Source organism: Cheilinus undulatus, linkage group 7 (assembly GCF_018320785.1).
Source record: "Cheilinus undulatus linkage group 7, ASM1832078v1, whole genome shotgun sequence".
Taxonomy (NCBI): Eukaryota; Metazoa; Chordata; class Actinopteri; order Labriformes; family Labridae; genus Cheilinus; species Cheilinus undulatus.
In genome coordinates, this window is record NC_054871.1 from 18,858,032 (window position 1) to 18,881,106 (window position 23,075).

Sequence of the window (23,075 nt, forward strand, 5' to 3'; positions counted from 1 at the left end):
CAAGCAGTGTATCCTTAAAACATTTATTTTTGTAATAATTTGTCCGTTTTTTTTTTTTAACTTTTTGCGCAAGTGCAAAAAAATGCACCCAAAAGAGCCACCTGAGGGAAGTCTACATCTTTAAATAAAAAAACAAGCAAAGTGTACATTTATAGTACAAAATTCTCTTTTTAAAAAATTGCACAGTTTGTGTATAATATATATATTCATAATCTCCATTTTAAACAAACTTTAAAGGCTCAGAAAGTAAACAAAATTCACCAAATGAAAAATAAAAACATTTTTCCTAGAATTTAAAGCTGAGGAAACTTGAGACCCTGTTTTCATTTGTGTCCACCATAAATATACATATTTATATGCAAGTCTCTTTACATATAGTCTCTGTGCTAGTGTTTGACCAGACAATCAAAATTATTGCAAAGTAGTTTAGTTCTACTATAAAACATGGGGTGGGGGGGTGGGGGATAAAAGCTTCTTTCTGCTGAATGTTCCTTAAGTTATGCAAAAAAAACACTGGGTTTCTTTTCACCCCTTTGAACTTCCTGGATTCCCTGCTTTCACAAACATTTCTGGTTCACAAACTGCATTCAACATTCCCCAAGAACAATCCAGAACTCCAGTTTTGCTTTTAGCTAGAACACACATTTTTCCCTGACTTCTTTTTTTTCCTTTTTAAACTTTTAGAACTTTACATAGCAGCCCTGCCCAGAGGTGGCAGTCAGCGTCGATACGGGTGAAAGCCCGTTACATTGTGGTTCTGCCCTCTGCCGAATGCACTGGCAGCAGGCTGTGGGGCGGCGGCGGGCTGTGCTGTCGGGGCCCCATACGAGGCCGTGGGCTGGCTTGGGTCCGCGAAGCTGTGGCCGAAGGCTGTCAGGTCCTGCCCGTACCCTGAGTGGGACAACAGAGAAGGGAGAGCAGGACAGAAAAAAGGATTCAATATTAGAGTCATCATGAGGGGAGGGAGAAGCCTTACCGTTTAGAAAAATAAGCTTTAAGACTGATACTTTTTTCATGTTAGGAAAAATCCACCAAACAACCTTTACACAGTTTATCTCAATTTTTAGTCGCCATTAATCTCTCACAGATTCTGCTCCTGAGTACTGGAAGGTTTAATCGGTCATTTGAAAATAGTATATAAAACATACAAACTTATTTTCCACTGATAATATGGCTTTTGAAAAGACTGATTTCCTTGTATAGTTTCTGTCTATATAGGACCCTGAGCCCTTTTGTAAAAGTATTATACATACATTTTCAGTGCTCGATACAATTGTTTAACAATGATACAATCTCTTTTTCTGTGACAAATTGAGCTGAAGCTTTAAATGAATAAATAAATAGACAAAAAATAAAGCATCATTAATGTGAATTCTCTTTTTAAAAGAAAAAGAGAGAACGCACTGGCATATTTGTATAATTTAGGCTATGCGCACTAATTTGACTGATTTGTTAAAAGTAAGAAATTACCCAATATCGGTATCGTGTGATTTTTGCTAGAACTACAGAACAGAACACAAGAAGTTAAAAAAATCTTGTATCTTGACAACTATAGTTTAAATAGATGAAGTATGGTTAAGAAAAACTAAGTGGGCTGACAATTCAAATGTGAACTATTTTTAGAAGGCTTTTAAAGCGTGATTTTAAGGTTTAATGGTGGATTTTTCCTTTTTAGTGCTATTCCTTCAATGAGCCCTTTAATCTTCAAATTTATTTTACAAAGTGTTTAGAAGTTAAAGTGCTGGGAGACATAAATAACATGTATGGTCATTTTAAGAACCAGTTGAAGCAGGCATCATTGAGGAAAACGATCTCTAGATTCTCTTGGTAATCTGTGCGTCACGCACTACTCTTGTCAGACACTGGATGGCACCATCTCCCCGTAAACAGACAAGGGAACCAAAGTGACCCCCAGGGAAGGAAACTAATCTGCCTGAAAAATGGCTGGTGTGGCCCCAAAGTCACCAGCCACTGTCCAAGAAAAAGGGTCATTTGAACTGATTGATTGATTGACTTGGATAGATTGGTGTTTGGTACTTTTCCTGCCCTGGTTACATCCAGTTAGACTGATTTTCAAAAAGTCTACACAAAACTCTGAATAGGGAGCATTATAACGAACTGGTATGGACAGAATAAAGATAGAAAGACAGAGAGAAAAAAGGGAGCAAAGTTCAAAAAGACGACACATTTCTTTGGGGGTTCTTAAAGTGCTCTACTGACAGGACAAAAAGAAGAAATCTTAAGAACAGGGAGTGGTCCCAACAGGACCTCCAGACAGAACAATCAGAGAGATACTGCAAATTTTCTGGCATCGTGTCTTCCTTCAAATCTTCTTTCCTCTCTCTCACCCCTTTTGGCTATAATGTGGAGACAGTAAGTGGGGAAAAACAACGGGTGAATGGACTGCTGATGCATAGAGACAACTGAACCATGAACAAATTTTCTGACAATTAGATCATCCTTTTATCATCAGCAAAGCAATGCAGACAGAGAGAGAGAGAGGACAAAAAAGGAGGACATGGTTAGTCTTAGTATAGTAAAGCTACAGCCGCTAAGAGTGGTTGGCATGCTTAGAGCTCTGGGTGCCAAATTTCAATGTAAATTTCTTTCAAATCCACTCAGCTGTAAGACAGTCAATGGCTGTGTTTTACTATGCAAGAGCACACGCAGTAATTTGTATGTACATGCAAAATGTACATGCAAAATATGAAAGACAGAGCAAACAAAAAGAGGAAAAGAACCAGGTTGCAGCTCTATAAACACTACAGTACCGAACAAATGCTACTTTTGTGTTTGGAGAAGACGATGCTGGCACCTACCTGCACTATATCCTCCCTGCTCATCCTGACCATAACTGTGAGAAGGACGCGTTGGTCCGTAGGCAGAGGGGTCCTGAGGGTAGTTACCCAAGCCTATCAGGGAGATGAGGAGACCAGGTTGACTGAACCCAGATACTGCTGGCCGACTACGTTACAAAGTTCCCCCCATACTGAGCTAACAGAGCTGCACATTTATACTCATACACTGCGTCTGCACTACGCTTGAAGAGGCATCGCTGCTCAATACAATATGAAGTGAGAGTGTGTAAGCTACCTGCTAGTACGCCTGACTTTTAACCATGCCAGCCTGGTCTCATGAAGGTTTGTGAAATGTGCATGATATTCTTAGTGCAAATATCGAACAATATATTTTTCTGATAGACAAATAAAAGGTTGAAGTGACAAAAAAAGGGAACTAAAAGTCCAGTAGATTATATTGTTGTCCATAAATTACAACTTGTATAGATGTAAAAAAAAAATAAGATTAAAGGATATGAAAATCTTTTGAAGTTATCAGGGCTGTCAAGATTAATCACATTGTTTAAAGTCCACAATTAGTGCACTAATTATTTTTAATCGCAAGTAATCTCATGCTTTATTGGGCCTTTTAGCAAACTTCAGGTAAGCCATGTAATTTCTCCCCTGCAGCAGAGATTTAAAATAAGTCTACCGCTGCACCTTAATGTCCCATTTCACTCTAAAAACTCATAGAAAGCTCAGTGGACAAGTCAAAAATCATCTGCACCTTGTATTTCCTTTATGATCTATAACAAGTTCCTTTTCCATGGTTAAGTTTATGTCAAAATCAGGTCTGTATCCAAACAGGAAGTCAACCACTCCTAGGTTCAGAAAGTAGAAAAATCCAAAATGAGACTAAAAAAACTTTGGTTGTAGAAAATGTCATTTAAAAATCTGTGTGTGTGATCAATCTAGTCATTTTTAATAAACTTTTAATTAATCTCAGTATGATTTCTGATTATTTTATTTTTCAACGGTTTTCAAAAATGTGTTTTTGGTAAAAATGTCCTCTTTATAAGTGAATGCAATTACCAGATAAATCCACAGTTGGCTGATTCCAGCATGTCTAAGTGCAATTTCATAGACATTTAGACGATAACATGAAACTGTATTTAGCATGACATAGACTTTATTGTTCTAAAACATTTTATGATATAAACCATAGTAGCTGTTTTGGGCCTGGATGATCCAGACATAATTTATATACTTCTCATCCAATGTTTAATGCATTCTCTAGGTTGATGGTAAATATTTCTACATTGTAATGTCACTTATAGTCTCTGTTCATTTTTAATGATATAATACTCAACATAAAATTAAAACTTGCTTTTTCTTGGTTTAAAATTACACTACTAGTTTGTGTGCTCCTGATGTACGCAATGACCATCATAAACACTTTTGAGAAAAAGAAAACTGTTTTTGGGAGAGCTCTGCATTATCAAGTCAAACAAGGACATTTTAACACATTAAAGGTGACAAAATTCACTCACATCTTGAAAACTGTCATAAACAGTTAATGCAAGACAATGTCTAGTTTTCCGCAATTAAATGAACTGATCTATATACATATATACATTTTTAAGATCAATAAATTTTGTGATATGTAACCTGTTAATAAATTTGTATGTGTTTAAGTATACTACACTCTTTTTAGTTTAAGGTTTGCTTTAGAAAGTTGGTTGGTGTCTGTGCTTTGTTTGCTCTTTACTGAAGCCATGTTACTTTAATCATTAACTCTAAACAATCCAAACTTGTTTCTGTTGTCCAACCTCAAGCATTCACCTAAATTCACTGTTTTTTTCCTCACAGAAATTTTAGTCATGTAATTTGGTCATCTATTTCACATAAAAAAGAAACTCCTGCTCATTTCACAAAAACTCTGAGACTGTTGTTTCTAAAGACTTTGGTTACTTGACTCAGTGCCTGAACAGGCAGTGAACTAAATGAAAAAAGCTGGATGGAAGATAAGCACAAGCAGGAAACACTGAACAAGATGGGCGCCTGTCATGACTGACAGCGATCACATGGTTGCTTTCAATGTGGATCCAGCAGTGTGAAGCAGCTGTAAGCCAAGTCAGAGGAAAAATACCAGCCAGCAAAAAAACTGAATACAGCTTCTGAATGAGCATCTGACTCTTATCTGACTGTGTGCTTGTGTGTGTGACTGGATGAGTGAAAGCTGAATGAAGACCAAGCTTGTTCCTTTTCCTTGGAGGCTGGTAAGTTTTTTACACGATCTCAGGCTGCATTTTAGTTTGGAGCTGAAAAGCTCCAGCCTCAATTTCTGTTCTCAGCATGATCTGAAACTCTAAAACCAGCATGTGTTTACAGTATTTCCTTGGAGAATCTACTCCATGAATGTTTTAAATCACAGATATTAATAAAGCACATCATTTTTGTAATTAACACAAGAGTGTTGGATGAATTATCTTATTTTGAAGCCCTATATGCGGAATGAAATCTAGCCAAGAATAAACCAGCTAGTCCAGATTCAGAAGGAATAAATACCCTGGCTGAATACTTTCAAAAGTCATTGATAAACTTAATCAAGCTCAAAGACCACAAAAGTATCCACCAGAAAGTAAAACCTACATACACATAGGTCAAAAAAGCCCAGGCCTTTAACAACAGTAATACCTGCACATATCCACAGAGCAAGTTTATATTTAGTAGACAAGCATGCAAAGCCCTGTAGCAATAAATTGATGGGACATATTGAGCAATTTTATTAGGTAACTTGGCAGGTGGACATGCCTAATTCCAGAAATAAGATTTCTATCATCATGCTGGTGCTCTTCTATGGCGATCGTGCCAAGACCAGGAAAAGAAGCCAGCAAAGTCATCGACTGGGAGGAAGAGGAGGAGGTGGTGTAAGAGGGAGCAATTAAAAAGCAGGAGTATTTGAACCAAGTGTAATATCTAGTACAGTCAGTCAGGAGAGGGTTGCACTTCCTTTAAAAATGCAAAACAAAAAGAAAAAACATTGCAAGGCAGGATGATCTAATTCAAACCTACCAATCTTTTTACCAATCCACAGCCCAGCTGGAACAGATAGAAATGACTGCTGAAGACTCCAGGATATGGTGATACTTGAGCAGCATCTTCAGGGCCAGAGGGGTTCATGTTTGCAAGAAGCATGTATGCATGTGTAGCTGTTCAAGCTTAATGGTACCAAGCTCCTGCTTGTGGAAGGGCTGTAGATGTGCACTTTAATGAGCTGTGTTTGCATCCATAAAATATCCGGGGAGATGGGCAGGACCGAGGGGTGAACAAAAATTAAATGGGAGAGAAAAGGGCAGCAAACTGCTTGATGCACAATGCTTTTCTTACCATACTGGCTATAAGGGAAGTCAGGCTGCCCAGTGGGAGCTTTGCTCAAGTCCTGAGTTGGTGTAGTGGCGGGGGCAAAGCCCAGAGGTGCAGTTCCCGGAGTGGTGGGTGGAGGAGGAACCTGTGGCGCATACTGGTCTGCTTGGGGTGTGCCAAAACTGTAACCTGTTGGAGGGTAACAAGATAAAGTCTATGACTTTAAAATTAAGACATTTTTCAAGTGTTGCTATCACAGATTGGACATTATGCAGCGAAGAGCCTTATTATGCACTAGAATCTAAAACAAAATTTCTTCATTAGCAATCTTTAACGTCTCTTCTCATTTTAAACGGCAAAAGTTTAACATCTACGCTTTTTAAAATAGCTGCTACCAGACTGCATCTCCACAAATCTAACACAAAGGGAAAATTTGAAAAGGGTCTTGGGTTCCCTCTTAGAACAATGTCATTTTAATCTAAATTAGGGATGCAGGATATTATCGGTATGATATCAGATATGAAGTTTCTGTCAATATTTGCAACTGATATTTGGGTTATAAAAATCTGCTTCTATCAGCTGTAAATATTGGTTGTACAAAAAATAAGTCAACAGAGTTTTAGGCTGGACTGATAGGCCCAAGTCTTTTTCAATTAATCATCTTTAAAGTGTGTTTTAAGGACTGAAATTTGTTAAATGGTTCATTTTTTATCTTTAAATGGTGTGTTTCGAGGAACCAGATCTTAGGTCTGAACAACATTTAAAAATCGTATCGATACCAGTATTGTCAAAAATGAATTTGTACATATCGGCATACTGGGTATCGGAGAATGTCCACTATTATGCTCAATAATCTAAAACTTAATCTAAATCCACAGAGACCCTACCTGCTACTCCAAACTTTTAGGTATCATTCAGGTGGTACCACCTAAAACCCTTTGACGTTATTACTATGAAAACACCTTTGAAAAACTTCTTTTAAATCTCTTTGTACTATCAGGCTTGTTTCTGTTGTCTTCTTTCTTTGTTATTTTTCATTGTTGCACATTACTTGTTGTTTGCATATTGTAAGGCTGGAAATTAAAAAAAAATACAGCAGAATAACTGCAACAGGGTAAAATGATGACCACTCCTCTAATGAACTACAGAGTATCTGCAGTCATGCTGTCCATCTCTGATAAGGTGGAGGTTCCTCCCTGACTACAGCAACAACCCTGACATATGTTTACTAAACACAATTTTTATGGCCGTTTCAGCCAGAACTCATTTACTGCCCAGAGGATCTCAGACCACTTCATCTTAAGTCAGACTTTCAATCCTTAAGGAGGGAAACTTGAGAAAATGATGTTCGGGAGCTGTATGGCATTTCAACACTGTTGACTATTTGTGACCTTTGTCAATAATCAATTGACAACCACAGAGACCCTTGATCCCAACATAACCACAGTGTTACTTCACATTAAGAGGTAACCTGTCAGTACCTGGGTCTAGTTTTGACATCCCTACAAAGTGAAAGAAGTAAAGGCATCAGCATTACTGACCAAACTGAGGTGCTGTGCTGTAGCCCTGCTGAGGGTAGCCCTGAGGTGCAGCAAAACTGCCCGCCGGGGTTGTGACCAGGAATGCGTTGAAAGGTGATGGAGGTTGTGTGGGGGTTCCTCGACCTGCTGACAATGGCGGTCCATACCCACCTGCTCAAACGCAAAACACAGATTTATGTAGAAACGTTTGTACATCATTTATATGTCAGTCTTTAATTAAAATGCACATTATTTAAATATGTTCACTACATATTTTGGAGCTTGGAGTTTTGGTGATTTCTAAAGAAATGCAGGATGATGAGTTGCTTCATCACTGAACAACCACATTTCCCAAAGAAAATCTCTTAGACCTGACTCTGGCAGAGATGATGTAAACAGATGAGTAATGAATTTATGTTTTACATTGAGTCGGATTCATTAATGCCATGCCATGTCATTCTAATTAAAGAGCTAAAAGCCAAGTTACAGCCACCATACAATTTCCTTTGTACATTTCTTGACCTTAGACAGATCAGCTGAAGTCTCTATTTTTTTCCCTGACAAGAGGCAACAGACCCATCTAGAGCTTGAAAGAAAATAAAAAAAATGTTAGGACATTCTCTTTCTGCATAACCTTTAAAAGATGATCTTTATAAATAAAAGGCTTTACAGAGCACAAAGTGAAGCTGAATGAAGCTGAAGGGTCGACACTGCAGTGAGCGTTGCAGGTTGACCCGGAGGTGCTGATATGAAACCGAGCCTGACCAATAGCAGGAGGAGACTGGAATCTATTCAAGGCTGCCATCTGTCCCAAGCAGCAAATTATCAGCAGCCTCAGCCATTATGAATCAGTGATAACACGTGCTGCTAACTGTCATCAGCCTATTGAACACACACAGTGCAAGCCCATTTCTGTGACACAAGCACTTCAAGATTAGCACATGATTACACAGCAAAAGACACAAAATCTATCTGCAACCGATCAATTCAGTGATGTAACTTGCAGAAAAGCAACCCAAATAATTCACATGAAAGAGAGAAATGATATTTTCTACATGTTTTAAAGAGGAGATGAAACACCTACCTATGGGTTGGCCGGTTGTTGACACCCACACTCCTTCAGAAAGAGAAAAAGAGACTGAGGACAAAACAGTTGACTAAAAAATGTTAACAGAATCCTGTTTGACATTCAAACAGACCCACATGCTGGAGGTAAATGTTAAAGCAGCAGGTTTAACACATTTAAACAGTCACTACCATGTTTTTCCTCTGAACAGTGTGCCTCTCTTGCTCTGCTCTGGGACTCGTTCCCACTCACCCTGTGGCCCGTACGGCTGTTGCCAGCCCTGGGCAGGCTGTGCTGTCCAACCATTAGCTGCACTCAAGATGCCCCTGGGTGCCCACTGGCCGGGGCCGAGCTGGCCAGGAGCTTTGCTGTCACGAGGCTCGGCCTTCTTCACTTCCACCTGGACAAAGGACAAGGAGGACACGATTGGCAACACCAGTATATGGTCCATGAAGTCCCTCACCTAGACAGAGCTGTCCTAAAACTGATCATTTTGTCCTCAACATTATGGGCCAGTTTGAACTCTTTCACTTTAGTTTTATCAGAATAACAAGGGGCTGTTTTTTAAGGTATTGTTATTATTACTTTGTAGCTGTACAACTATGTGTGTCAGGTACTAATTGTCAAATTAGACCAACTACAAAGTCAATGAGCTTTCTTTGAATTACATAATATCAGACAAGTTTTTTATGATGTACCTGAGAAACATAGTGTTATATCATTTCTTGAATAAATTGCCCTAATTACAGTAAAGTCATCTAATGGAAGGTCAGGACTTACCTTTCTCCAGCTAACGCTTATAAAGAATCTCATTTTATTTTATTTGAAATAAGTTTTAGGGGGAAAATGAATGTAGAGAGAAGTTTGTATCTCAGCTCTAACAGAATATAAACGATAAGCATGCAGATAGTAAAATAAAATAAAGTCTTCTTTTGTTGAATCTTCATACTGTGTCAAAAGTAGTAAAAACTTCCAGATGAGTAAAAGGGCTCAAAACTCTTTAATCCCACAATTAGAAATCACTGCAACCCACAACCTGAAAGGCTTTGAAGGACAGTGACTTCAAGTTACTTTTGCCAATAGTTATATCAAGTCCATCTTTGCTCAGGAATTACTTTTCTGTTAATTAAATTAGCCTTCACATCTTTAGCTGGGACAGTTTAACACTTCAGGTCAAATGCCAGTTCATCACCCTAATAACAAAACTTCTTGTAACTAGGCAAAGCCAGCAGCAGTTACCCAGAGCACAGAAACCGGCTGAGACTAAGGGGGAGCCGACCAGAAATAGACTGAGGGGTTGAGTTATTGGGGTCACCTTGCAGAAGGAAAACGAATCGCAAATTCCTTCGCGCTTTAAGGTGTTGCCACCTTCCCCTGCCTCCCCTCTTCCTTCTCTGTCGACCTAATTACATGCACATGTTTCCGGCAGTGGCCCCGCCGCCGCCGGCAGCTACCTGAGCACTTTCTCCCGTGGGCATCACAGCGACGAGTGATGGATACCATGACTCCTGTACGGTCCCCAACAGCAGAACTGGGATTTGTTGCACAGTTTGATGTGCTCCAATTTCTAATTTTGTAACGCATATCTCCCAGCATCCCTCAAGTCCCGGCATAAGGTAATGTCAAGTCAAGAACAATGGATTAAGTCGAGCCTTCATTCCTGCTGGAAACCAGGCCAAAGTCTGGGAGGGGGGCAGCTTGAACTGGCAAGTACACAGGTTGGGCTTTTTTATTTACCAAGAAATCAGATTAAGAGGATAAGAGTGACATTCATTACAGGGTCTTGTGTTCAATCAGTATAATCGATAGATATTATAAAATACAGCCAGCACTGTTGGATAAAAAATGTAAAAAGTAAAACAGCAAGACTTGGGGCGTTGGTTTAGCTCATTTGGTAAAGAAGGTGCCTCATGAAAAAAGGCTACAGTCTTTGTCACACTGGTTGCAGGATTGATGCCCAATCCTGACACCAACTGGTTCACATAATCCCCCACAATCCATATTTCCTGTCTTTCTATCAAATACAGACCCAAAACGGGTCCTTTAATTGACAAGTATTCCAGAAAGGCTTCTACATATTGCAATATATAATGTAAATCTCAAGCACAGAAAAAAAGGCACGTGATCTGATATGATACAACCAGATGGATATTAAGAAGCAGTGTTTGACTTTGATCATTTTCTTTCACCCACAAATCATTTCTATCTTCATAGAGGCCAGAAAGGAGACCGTCTCTCCTTTGGTTCAGGGATTTAAAAAGCTGCTAATTACAAAGTGTCTGCTGGGGAAAAGGGGGTTTGTTAATGAATGAGAGCTTTAAAAGTGCCTTTAAAACCCAAGTGTCAGGACCAATCCCAGCCAGATATTTGTCAAGTAATGCTTTCATGTATCACGGATGCTTTAATGGCTTGTTTTAGTCAGCTTAATGTGCCAGGTGGTTGGAGTCTGCCACATGCAACAGAACAATCAATTGCATGCCAGAGGGTAAGAAAGTGTGTTTAAATATAACACTATAGTGAATTTATTGTTTTCTCCCGGATGGACAGCTTACCTGACACTATCTGAAGTGTCTTTGCACAATAAACCCCAGCCATCTGGTACACCCACTGAGTAAAAACAAACACTACCAAGTGACATGCAAATATTATTGTGAGACTCAAGTCTCATCCTGAGCAGCATTTCTCAGAGAAGTGCTGTTTGTTGTTTAGAAAACTGACAGACACAGTATGGAGATTCTTCAACTGAGGTCACTGACTTGAGCTTTTTCTTTGAGTTTTCAAAAATAAAAAACAAAAACATGTTGACATGTAAGTGACCTGCCAACAAAATATCAGAAAACAAAAGAAACAGAACGGATTGGACCAATCCTTTAGGTGATACATGTTCAGTCAAATTCTTTAGAGCTTTAAGTCTTTATATTGCTTTTATCTTTTGGATTCAAACAACAGATCAAACCATGTAACTTAAATATTTACCATCTATGCACGCAGAACATCCTAAAGGAGTGGTCAGTTTAAACAAAGCCTTGGGCGACAATGGCAACTGTATTATAACAGCATATGAAGGAGCAGAGACTAAAGACTAAGGCTGACATGTGTTCAGAGCAATTTACAATAATGACAGACTGATTAGTAAATTATTTAGTGGCCAAATCATTTTAAATGGTCATCCTTTTGATACATGATGCGGAAGTCAGTTTAATTTGGCCTACCTGTTAAATAAGCATCATAGTATACCTCTCACTGTGTCGCCCAAGCCTCCGTTTGGTCTTAAGGGTAAAATAAAACTACAACTACACACTTTTTTGCCCATGATGTCGTGAAAATGCATGTTGACAGCCTGGTCCACTGATTGTTCGGCCTCGAAAGTAATAAATCCAAAACCTAGCCAACGACCAAGAGTGAATCAAGGTAGCAGGGGGGTTGTGACAACACAAGATGAAGAACAGTATTGGGCTTCAGCAGAGTGAGGATCCGTCAAGACTGAGCAAGAGGCTCCTGGGGTTCGGATGATGTCGCAGACTCGGAGAACAACACAAATCCAAGACTAAAGCCTGGGGGATTGAAGGAAACTTTTTTCTTTACTGTGCAGTGAAAAATTTAGTGAAGATAACAACACAGGACTGCTTAACTGCTAAACATGACGACTGATGAGTGCAGCATTTGAATTCATGTGAAATGTCACATTGAGAAGTTCAATTAAGTCCACCTTCCACCCGCTTACATTTTAACATGCCAATCAAAGCAACATTTTGTCACTTTATGCCGTTTCATCCAAACCCCACCTTGATCTGTCCCTTGGTATTTTGCTGTGGAGCACACACTCGCAGCAGCCATTGTTAATGCATCACAAAAACATGGAGAAACACAAACTGTAGAATGCCTAAAGCTTTCTCCAAGCTTTCCCAATTTCAGTGTTTTACTTTTGAGTCAGCCAGGATAAGCCTAAAATGGACAATTAAAATATTGCTCACAAAGGTAACACAGAGATATAGGCCACAACTGGTTTCTTAAAAGGGGAACTGTTGATTCTGATCAAGAGCTTTCATGGGAGATACACAAAGTTTATCAAATGTTCATGCCAACTAGTCAGTAAACTTTCTTCCAACAATCTGTAACAGAAGTTTTCAGAGCAAGCGCTGTGCTGCAGTGATCTACTTCCAATCTGATTCACACTACACTATGGCAGAACTGGGTTGTGCACACACATCTACCTTGGGACCTAACCTGAATCCAATTAAACATCCTAAGAGACAACCAAGTTTTAGAGACCTCTCGTACCCTGCCAAGTGTTCCCCAGCCTAGTGATCTATCGTTATTAATAACATCCGTCAATGACCTATCCCTAATCTAAATTTAAATCCAGGTCAACACATTTAACAGTTTGACATATCTTGGTTATTCCAACATGTCTTCATAATACACCAGAAGGAAATTTTAAGACTTGTTACTTGAAAACAACTTTTGATGAAAAAAAGTTAGCTGGAATGATAATAAATAAAAACTTCTAATTAATAACAACTCAAACATCTAATTATGGGGATGAGAAACGATGTAAAATCCTTAAACAATTATGCAACCACATGGATAGTTATATCATTGTTAAAGGACTTTTTCCAGCTTAATTATTTTTTTTGCTTGCTTCTTTGAAATTTCTTTGTGCCTTCTTGTTTTCTGATAAGTTATTTCTTGACTAAATTATTTGATGACAATATAATTAATACTGATATGAGAAGTTAAGAGACTTACATGAAACAAAAACAGATGAAATCAAAAAGGGCTTCAATTTGAGGTGAAGTCCCATCTAAAATTTACTTGAAATAGTCATTAATATTTCTAATCATAAGTTCAGCTGCCTTTTTGCCTTTGCTAAAAGTGTTTAATTCTTCTAAAACAGTAATCAAACAATCATTTCACACAGATAGACAAAATATGATAGTCTATCTTTGGGGTACTGATGTAATCACATGAACAATCCCTAGAAATACGGGATTTTTTTAACTTGCATAGTATCTAAAATTTAGAAATCAGCACCCTTTGAGAACAATTGCCTTCAAACACAACAGTGTAAGAATAAAAGCGTTGACTGCTACTAAATAAGTATTTACTTAAGCTGTAAGAAAATCCTCAAAAACTGTCGTTTTCCTGTTTTAAGGAGTACGTAAACCTAAGCTTACTTCACGATTTGATGCACTTTGTACACACTCCATTCGGATCAAGTAAATAAAAAAATGGGTGTTTTTACATTTGGCCTGTACCTCTGTGCTACCAGTTAATGCACAGTAACCTAAAGGAGAAAAGACAAATCTTAAGAGACACTGTTAATCACATTCAAACCATTCACAGGAAAAAGGGGGACAGAAGAAAGAAAAATAGAAAGGGCTTACTTACAAAAATACTTAACTTTCTACATATGGGAAAACACATACTAAACCAATAAATTACAAATACCATTAGGACTAAATCAGTGTAAAGAAAACTTGTTACTAAAACGGTTTTAGTAAGAACAAACTATTTATACTATCAAAGATTATGTTATGGTTGTTACTGGTGCAACACATCATGTTAAATTCCAATGACAAACTATTCTGGGATTCTCCCAACAGAGAATGAATGGGAGCAGTAATACATGCTGTGTGTCAGTTGCCGCTGCATTATTGCTATGTAGGACAAATGCAGATGTAACAGCTGTGACTGTAAGTCAGCGGGCAGAGTCTGACACTAACTCTGCTGGTGGTGTGGGGTCAGATTCCAGTAAGGCTGTCTATGCTAAAAGTGTCAGAAACTCACAACTCATTTAAATTAAGCAGACGAAATCATCTGAGACTTTAACGTCAGGGTGGGCAATTCTGGTAACCAGGAGGGCCACATGAATTTCATCCTCACAAACTGTAAGGCACTCTTAATTAGAGTATTATAATAACAAATCTTGAATAAATATTTAGCTTTCAACATGATAACTGATACCAGCATTTGTATTTTAAACCCATATGCAAATAGTGCTTAAATTAATGAGACGGAACAGAGTTTTTACTGGTTGTTAAAATATTTTTTACTTTCATTCAGTTTTACAATAAGTAATTCAACAAGTTTCTGTGCATCTACTTATTTCTTGCAAAAAAATTTATATACACCAGAAACCAATGTTCCTTTAGAAATATTTCCATTTTTCTTACGGTGAAATGCATTTGATCTTTCTGCACAATGTTAAACTGGCAATTAAGGTATATTCTCCGTGGCAGGTTTTGTCATGTTTCTTCAGGTTTTCGATATTGAAATCTTAAATTCAAATGCACTCCACAAGGATTGAGGAAGGGCCATGTGTGGCGCTGGGATTACAAGTTGCCCACCTCTGCTTTACGGTCTTTCCTCTTGTTTTAGAAGAAAACAAATAGAGGAGTTTTAGCTAAAGAATAGCTTTTCCAGACCTGATTTCTGAAGGATTCTATTGTTCTTGTGATAATAATGTAAGATTCACCTTTACTGTGGCTGCAACCAGCCTCTTTGAAGGACAACCCCCCCCCCCCCCGCCCCAAAGATGCGCAAACTGTGCTCAATGTGCTAGTTACATGCTGTGATGAAGTACTGGATTTTTTGGAGCACCTACTTTCCTACAACCTGCCTTCTTTTCTTAAGTTAGTCATTTCTTTTGCTTTGTAACTTTGCCATAAGTTTTAGTTTCTCAAGGAGAGAGAATATTAGGGCTTGATCTATTTACAGTGGTTCCCCTTGGTTTACAGCTTTTGAATCGTGGTATAAATAATATGCATACATTTTATATATATAACAACTGCCTGTCTGAAATAGATAATAAACAAACACAAACATACAGTGCTTAACAAATTAATTAGACAGTTTAATTTAGCAGATGCTTTTCTCCAATATGATATACAACCAGTGCAAAACGAGTGTAAGAAAGTCTAAGAAAGAGAAACACAAACTGTTTCAAGTCTGACTGGACTGGTGCTGCTATTCAGTGGAAGCATTTTTAACAATATAATCATTAGTATCTGCCAACCAAGTCTTTTGTCCATGGTTGACCTGAGTCTGGAAAAATGAAATTAAACAGTCTGTCTGTAATCTGTGCTCCTCCTGGTATCTTCGACCACCGAAGAGCAGAGCAGGGTAAGAAGGAGCTCCTGCATTTAAAGAGACACACCAAAACTGTCTATGCAAGGCTGTTAAAAACTGGTTTATACAGGGTCAAAATCTTTCTCTGGTACATGATCCATATCATATTGTGAAAAAAAGAATGGGACAGATGTCTTATTTAGATGACAGGGGGCTGAGTTACATGCTGCAATTACATTTATTTCTAAGAGTATTTTATTTTTAAAGGGACCACGTAAAATATTAAACATGAATGTTGCCATTTGATGCATTGTACCAGGGTAAGCTTAAATCTAATTAACATTTGCTGTCCCTTGGCTGTTCACAACTAAAAATTAGCAATTACAACCAGTCAATTCATGTTTTTTTAATGTTTTAGTAAAACTAACACAACCGTTTATCAAAATAAGATAACTGCAGTCCCTTTTAATTTACCACCATAACTGATTTGATTCAGTGCAGCATCTCTATCACATGTGGTCAGTATGTACAGTGTTAGGAACAAACCAAACAGCAGAGAGGAGCTAAATATCTTTTGCATACCAGCTGTTGTTGCCATCCTCATTAGTTTAGTATTAGGATGGATTTGCACTTTAAATATTATCAATATTTTCAAGTCAGTTTTAAACTTAAGTCTGTTTCCCATACAAACACTGTACAGATTTTGCTTTCTACAAGTTAACAACTAGCTAACTCTTTCTATGTTTAAATGAGAAAACTGTTTATAGCTTCTAAGACACGACTGCTTCAAGTGGATTTAAAACTAGAGACATCCTAAATCAGACCATTATGTCTCACTAAGCTGTATGAATTAGAAAAATATTTCTCAGAGGCTTCATAAAATTCATAACACTGTACCGCTGTGCACAGTTAATGGGGGATTGCTAATTTTTAGTGTAGTCCTGATAATCACCCTAACAAGAAAACCCAAGGGACCATTTTTCCATATCCACCCTGATAAAGACCCACTGAGGTCAAATCCGGTCAATGGCTTACCCAATGTTCTTGTCTAAAGGCCTTTAAGATATAGGCTTTTCTTTCTCTGCCTAAGAGTGCCGAAAGGACATTTTTTTCCTGGAGTTATTATATTTGACTGAGTGGAAATGTGTCAATTGAAAAGACCTGCACCTTGGAACAAGGTCATGAAGGACACTGCATCAGTCCTAATCAGTGGCTGCTATTTCTTGGAAAAAAAAAAAAAGTCCCATCTGAGCATGTGACAAAGGCTGGTGAGGGGTTTTAAGGTGCTATTAGTTCTGTTTTATTTCACCTAATGACACAAACCATTGAGCAAATTATCTGTACACTTGAGTTGCCTGTTTAATATTTCATCTATTTTACAGGGGAGAATTTTTCATCAAATCTCAAGAAACAGCAAATTATTTCTCACATTCTGCTGACTTGGAATGAGGTTTTATGTAACATGTTTCATTGTGTGTGTTGTACAGTGTTGTATTTAAATTATCTGTCTTAATAGGCTTTTTTTCTCTTTGGGCCAGAATAGTTTGTCATGAGATTTAAGATGGTAAGGTATGGAGAGGGGAGAGAAAAAACGGGATCAGCTTTTACCTCGGGGCCTCTGCTTCTCCGCATCATAGATCATTACCACCTCTGTGACCTTGAATGGGACAAAGGGAAACAGTAGTTCCATTTAGTTACCAGGCAGGGTCCTTTCATAGTCCAATTAAATATTCTAACACAATTTGATCAAATAATAATTAATAGTCCAAAGCCATCTCAATAAATTTATAATTTCCTACTGTAGAATTGACCCTGTTCAATGTCACATCCATTCAAGCATTTTTAATAACGATATGAACTGACTTGTATTATGCACTTGGCAATACTCACCACTCCGAATCTATTGAAATAGTCCCTGAGTTCAGGCTCGCCGCAGTTATGGGGGATTCCACCTACAAATATCTTCTTTGATTTATTGCTATCGGCTTTGCTGCCCTTCTGAAAGAAAACAGGGAGTGTATGGATTTCAATGTCTGTTAAAGGATCACTCTGGGAGGAAGCCAGTTAGCCATCATCTATTCAGACAGTGCAGAAGAAATTAGGTTCTCCTCCTGCCCTGGGGTATAATTCTTAACATGTCATGTCAATGCAAACACTAGTCTCCACAGATCAGAGAGCACAACTTCCTCCACTTACTCTCTACCTCACTCAGCACTTCATGCCTGTGCACTGCACTCATGCTGTAAATGCTAGAGGCTGCTTACGACGACTGTGTTTTTAACGATTACATCTTCTGCTTTGTTTGTAAAACATTCAGTAGAAGCTTTATAACTTGGGAATCAGCGAAAAGGGCATACCAGTAGCAACACATAAGGTCCTGCTTACATCCATGCTTTAGCCAAATTGGAGACAAAACACATTTCATGAAGCACAAGCAATAAATAAAGCTGTCGCCTTCCAAAGGGACAAAATGACTCTAATAGATCTGCAGTGGCTTGATAGGATTGTTGACTGACTAACCAATTACCCAAGTTGGGGCAGAGATTTCTGGCTTTCATAAAATTTACAGCTGAAAGCAATTATCTGCATAACACTAGCATATCTACAGCTTCTTATTTTTGCCATATCTTTCTACAGAGAAGAGAGAAAAATAACATGTCACCTTATAAAGTTCATGTAAATAATCAAAATCCATAAAGTTGCTCCACAATTAAAAACATGATTAAGAAATGAGTGTAAAAATAAAGCTTTATTAAAATGATTTGTAGTTACAATTGGAAGGTGTTACTTTAGCAGCTTGTCCATTTAAGCTGAACATGATATCTGCTGATGTGATTGAAGTCCCTTGATAAAAAAAAAAGATGCTTCTGTGATTTATCAAGACTCCAAACTAATTTCAGCAATTCTCAAAGGTATGAAAGCATAAAAAGAAATCCTTTTACAAGAAAAATCTGAAAATGAGATGTAGGTCAAAGTCATTGTGTGAAGATGGAGACATTGACGTCCTATTCTAGCCTCCCCCAGTTAAAAAAAAAAAAAAAATTCGTTTTACCCAGCCTTCCTTGGTTCGAGACTTTTCAGGCTGCATCCCCCTGGGAGTGCACGGCTTCGGGTCAATCTGACAGCAATAAAAAGAGAGAAAGAGAAAAGGTTTGACATTCAGACCAAATTAAAGGCACCTTCAGATGTTCCTCACTGAATCCACTATGGTGTATTGACTCACCCCCCACTACAGAGCAGCATATGTTGTGACACACATTAATTTAAGAATGAGGCCAATAAAATTTTATGCCCCTTTCCGCCTTGGTTAACAGAAAAAAAGGGGCTTTACGTCATTCACGGGACACTGACTGCATTAAAGCATTAATGCAGAGGTTAAAGCCAGATTAACAGCCATCTCTGAGAAATCCAGGTTTAACTGCCAATTTTGCTCATTTGGCTTCAAACAGGTAAGTCTTGTTGGGTTACTAAAGCCAAAAAAAAAATGTGCATCATCTGTACAAATGTCTGCAAGCAGGTACAACCAAAAAGCCAGACTGTTCTTCTCCTTGAATAGCTTCCTTTGTATGATGAAACACAGGATGAGGTTTTTCACATTGTTCACACAAAATGCAGGCTGATTGCTCAGGCTGATTTGACAATCTGCTCTTTTGATTTCAAATACTCACATTTCTCCCATCAAGATTGTGCGGCTTTGTCTCTAGCACCGTCCGTACACAATTGGGGTCTTTGAATTTGACAAAGCCAAAGCCTCGCGACTGATTTGTAGTTTTGTCCTTCATGATGACACAATCTACTACTTCCCCATACTGTGAGAAGTAGTTTCTCAGTGTCTCTGAGAAGAGAAACAAAGAAATAACATAACAGCGCTGCTTCATCACCATGAACAAACAAACACAGAAAATGTGAAAGTATGATCCTAGATATAACTCAGCCTATTTGCCTTCAGAAAACAAAGGAGACTAGCCGTGATTTAGACAACTCCGGCTTTCATTTTGATAAACGATCCTTAGAAAGTATTTTCAGTACTTCAACCTGGACTTAATCTTTTACTGGGACTGAATCAGGAGGGAAAAAGCACAAGACCCGCACAATTAAAGACAAAGAGAGCACAGCTAGTTATTCAGTCCCCTTGATTTGGCTTATGACTGATTATGTGGAATTGTATCAATGGTTTCACTCTAAAACACAAAACAGTGCAAACACACTCAAGTCGCATATAAACACTCCTAAAGAGCAAACAAGGCCTTGACCTACTGTCATGTTTCACAGCAGCAAATGTACACCCTACTACTGTGACGCCCGCACATGCCCACAGTAGCTGGGAGTGCAAGTTTGAACAAACGAGGACTCACTTTGGAGCCAGTTATCGTAATTGCTTTTCTCATCGCTGGGAAGCCCTGAGGCATCGCCACAGAAACAGGCTCAGAGTTATAGAGTTGTGGTTCAGATCTTAATGTTAACAGCGCTCTTAACACAGCCCTTGTGTGGGGTTACACAATAACCAACCGAGCAAGAGACAGAAAAGGCCTTCAGACAAACTAGACCATCTCTGAGCTGGTCTGAGTGGATGTTGTATACACACACCTGATGTAGACTTTATAATGAAGACAACACTGTTTGTGTTTAATTATTCCTGATTTAATTATTCTGTAATCAGGGATTGGGTTTGACTTTGAACGTTAATGTCATAATTCTATTTCCAGCAGTGACAACTAAGCTAGCGAAGAATTTACATACACATTAAGTTCAATTATTCCAGACTTAAATTTTTTGAATCTTAATGAGAGGGATATGCAAATTATCTGATTTAAGAAGCATTCTGGTGACATGGGTAAAGCATATTAGAAAGATTTAGCAAAACCAGGGTTCAACCACAGTATTCTTGCCGGTTTACGGTTAGCTCTCTCCGTCAATCTTCTAGCCAACAGTCTAGAAGCTGCGGTAAGCATAGTCTATGAGGCTGCATGCAAATAGCAACGATGATGGACAGTCATCATGGTAACGATATATGGATGTTGACTTTGCAAAATGAGGACAAAAAAAATAATATTTGGTTCATGTAGATGTGCTGCTTGACTACTGAGACTTCATTGTTGTCATTTTCATCATTAATCTTTACTAAAGCCTGAAAATCAAAGAAGTTCAGCTCATTTACAGTAACATCAAGATATAAACATGCAGTTAAAACAAATCGCAAACTCAGAGAACAACATTTGAAATGATTTGAACCATATGATTTAAACTGTCTCAGGTAAATGAGAGTCTAACCTCACAGTTAAGAGAACTCTTTATGTTGACACTGGCACTGCACTAAAACAAAATGCATAGATATATATGGACATACAGAATAATCACAGCAGAGTGTCCAGGAAAGAAAAAGATATTCTTATCCTGGCGGACTTGTTTCTTTTATGTCTTTTGGTCATAAACTATTCTGGTGAATATTGTGGCTCTTGAAGTGCAGCTGTAGACAAACAATAAGCGTGTATGGCGTTTTCTTTCAGATTTAGAAGCAGTGGATGACACAATGCAAAAAGAGAGAGGATAGCAAAAATTACGACACATCCTGAACACAAGAAAAATGCATCAATTAAGGTGAGCAGAGGTTACAAGTAGGCTCTTACAAAACCCTCTGAGAGACACTTCATGGGATATTTTCATGAATAGAATGCAATCTACAGACCTCAAATATGCACACAACAGCTTTACCACTTGTGTTTTTCTGCAGCGCTATGGCACTGCATTGAGACACATTTCTATCAACTGCCATTGGACATGTGGGTTTTCTAACTATCATATTTAGACAGCTAATACCTGAATATCAATGTGTTAATACTGTCCAGTTGATACCCTGTCACCATTCAACATTAACATACTGTGGATATTATCTGGAATTACATACTTATTATGTGTAATGTGATTATACGCTCTCTGCATCTTATATTATTTTTGAATAATGTTATTCCAAAATCTTCCTTTCTATTTAACAAAAACAATCATCTGAAATGTGCTTAGTAAATAATTCTGGAATAACACAGTTGTGCAAGCACTTGATGAAATACATAATACATGAACAAAAACCATTTATAAGACGACACTTGATGTAATTGTACTCTCAGTGAGCATATCACACAGCATATTTTTAAAGTACTGAATGACAGCACCTACTGTCCCATTCAGGACAACATTCAATGAAATCAATAGCTTTATACGGCCTGACAATCATACCCACTTAAACAAGACATCCATAAGAAGACTTCCTACAAGCTCCTGCAGTCCTGCGCCTACATCAGAGCAGCACCATAAAGACCATGAAGTCCCTGAGCCTTTAAAAGTCAATGTGACTTACCTTGTGTAGTACTCCAGTCCAATCCTCCCACAAAAAGTTTACTGAAAAGAGAAGATAAATGCCCATATCAGTCATACATCATTGCACTGGGACAGAGTAAATGCCTAGCTGTTTCAAAAGCATCATGAATAAGTCACACACATTATACATGAAATCGAGCATAGAGAAAGCCTGCCAGTCCACACACATAGAAAGACAGAAAACACAGATGTAATGGTGGAGAATACTGCAGGCACAGTTTCAGAGGCATAACAACGCTACAGCTGACTAAACAGCCAAGTACACAAATATTACACAACATGAGGCAACGCTAATACCAAAGCTGGTGTAGCTTAGGGAGATATACACAGCTCCAGATAAAATGCTCCTGTTTTATGTGAGTCATGTTAGATCCAGTCTTGATCTTGGATGTCAGTTTGTTCCTTTAACACTGAATACAATGGCCTCTACAATAACGAGCTTTTATGAACCTCCTGCCACGTAAGTTACCCAGGGACAGAGCCATGGCGTTTAGCAAGCTAACCCAACACTGGGCTGCCGATTTGAATCTGAAAGCTGCGGCAGCAACTGACTAACATCGACTTGAGCATACAACAGTGAAAGCAGGAGTATCCTGCTGCCAGAGAGGAGCGGAGGAGAGGAGAGCTGTACGCGGGCTGCTCAACTCTGATGCGGGATGTTAAAGTGGAAGTTCAGCTGCAGTAAAGGACGCACTATTATCAAATAAGCTAATGATTCCAATAATTTGTGACTTATCAGCATGGGACTGCTGTGAAATGATGAAGGGCTAGTGGAGACGAGGATGCTCCATCCACCAGCAGTGCCCGCTAAATGTCCTCGCTCTGGCGAAGTCTGAGAGGAGACTTTCGCTTCGCTGGCAAGCGCTAACCAAGCTAGCCGAGTTGCTCCGAGCTAACTGAGAA

At 38.5% G+C, this 23,075-nt stretch overlaps 1 protein-coding gene across 5 annotated transcripts in view; it reads right to left on the reverse strand.

The window, feature by feature from the left end:
- Positions 1-18: 18 nt before the first annotated feature.
- Positions 19-23,075, reverse strand: part of dazap1 (DAZ associated protein 1) — a 39,574-nt gene continuing 16,517 nt past the window's right edge. For 3 of the 5 annotated variants that reach the window (XM_041792356.1, XM_041792357.1, XM_041792351.1), the window contains 11 exons: positions 22,153-22,193; positions 19,469-19,635; positions 18,853-18,918; positions 17,691-17,798; positions 17,409-17,457; positions 12,031-12,113; positions 8,982-9,129; positions 8,748-8,780; positions 7,685-7,834; positions 6,168-6,332; positions 19-891 (listed from right to left, as the gene is read on the reverse strand). In XM_041792356.1, the coding sequence (XP_041648290.1) occupies positions 719-891; positions 6,168-6,332; positions 7,685-7,834; positions 8,748-8,780; positions 8,982-9,129; positions 12,031-12,113; positions 17,409-17,457; positions 17,691-17,798; positions 18,853-18,918; positions 19,469-19,582 (1,089 nt within the window). In that variant the 5' untranslated portion in view covers positions 19,583-19,635; positions 22,153-22,193 and the 3' untranslated portion in view covers positions 19-718. The other 2 variants (XM_041792355.1, XM_041792352.1) reach the window with 2 other exon arrangements.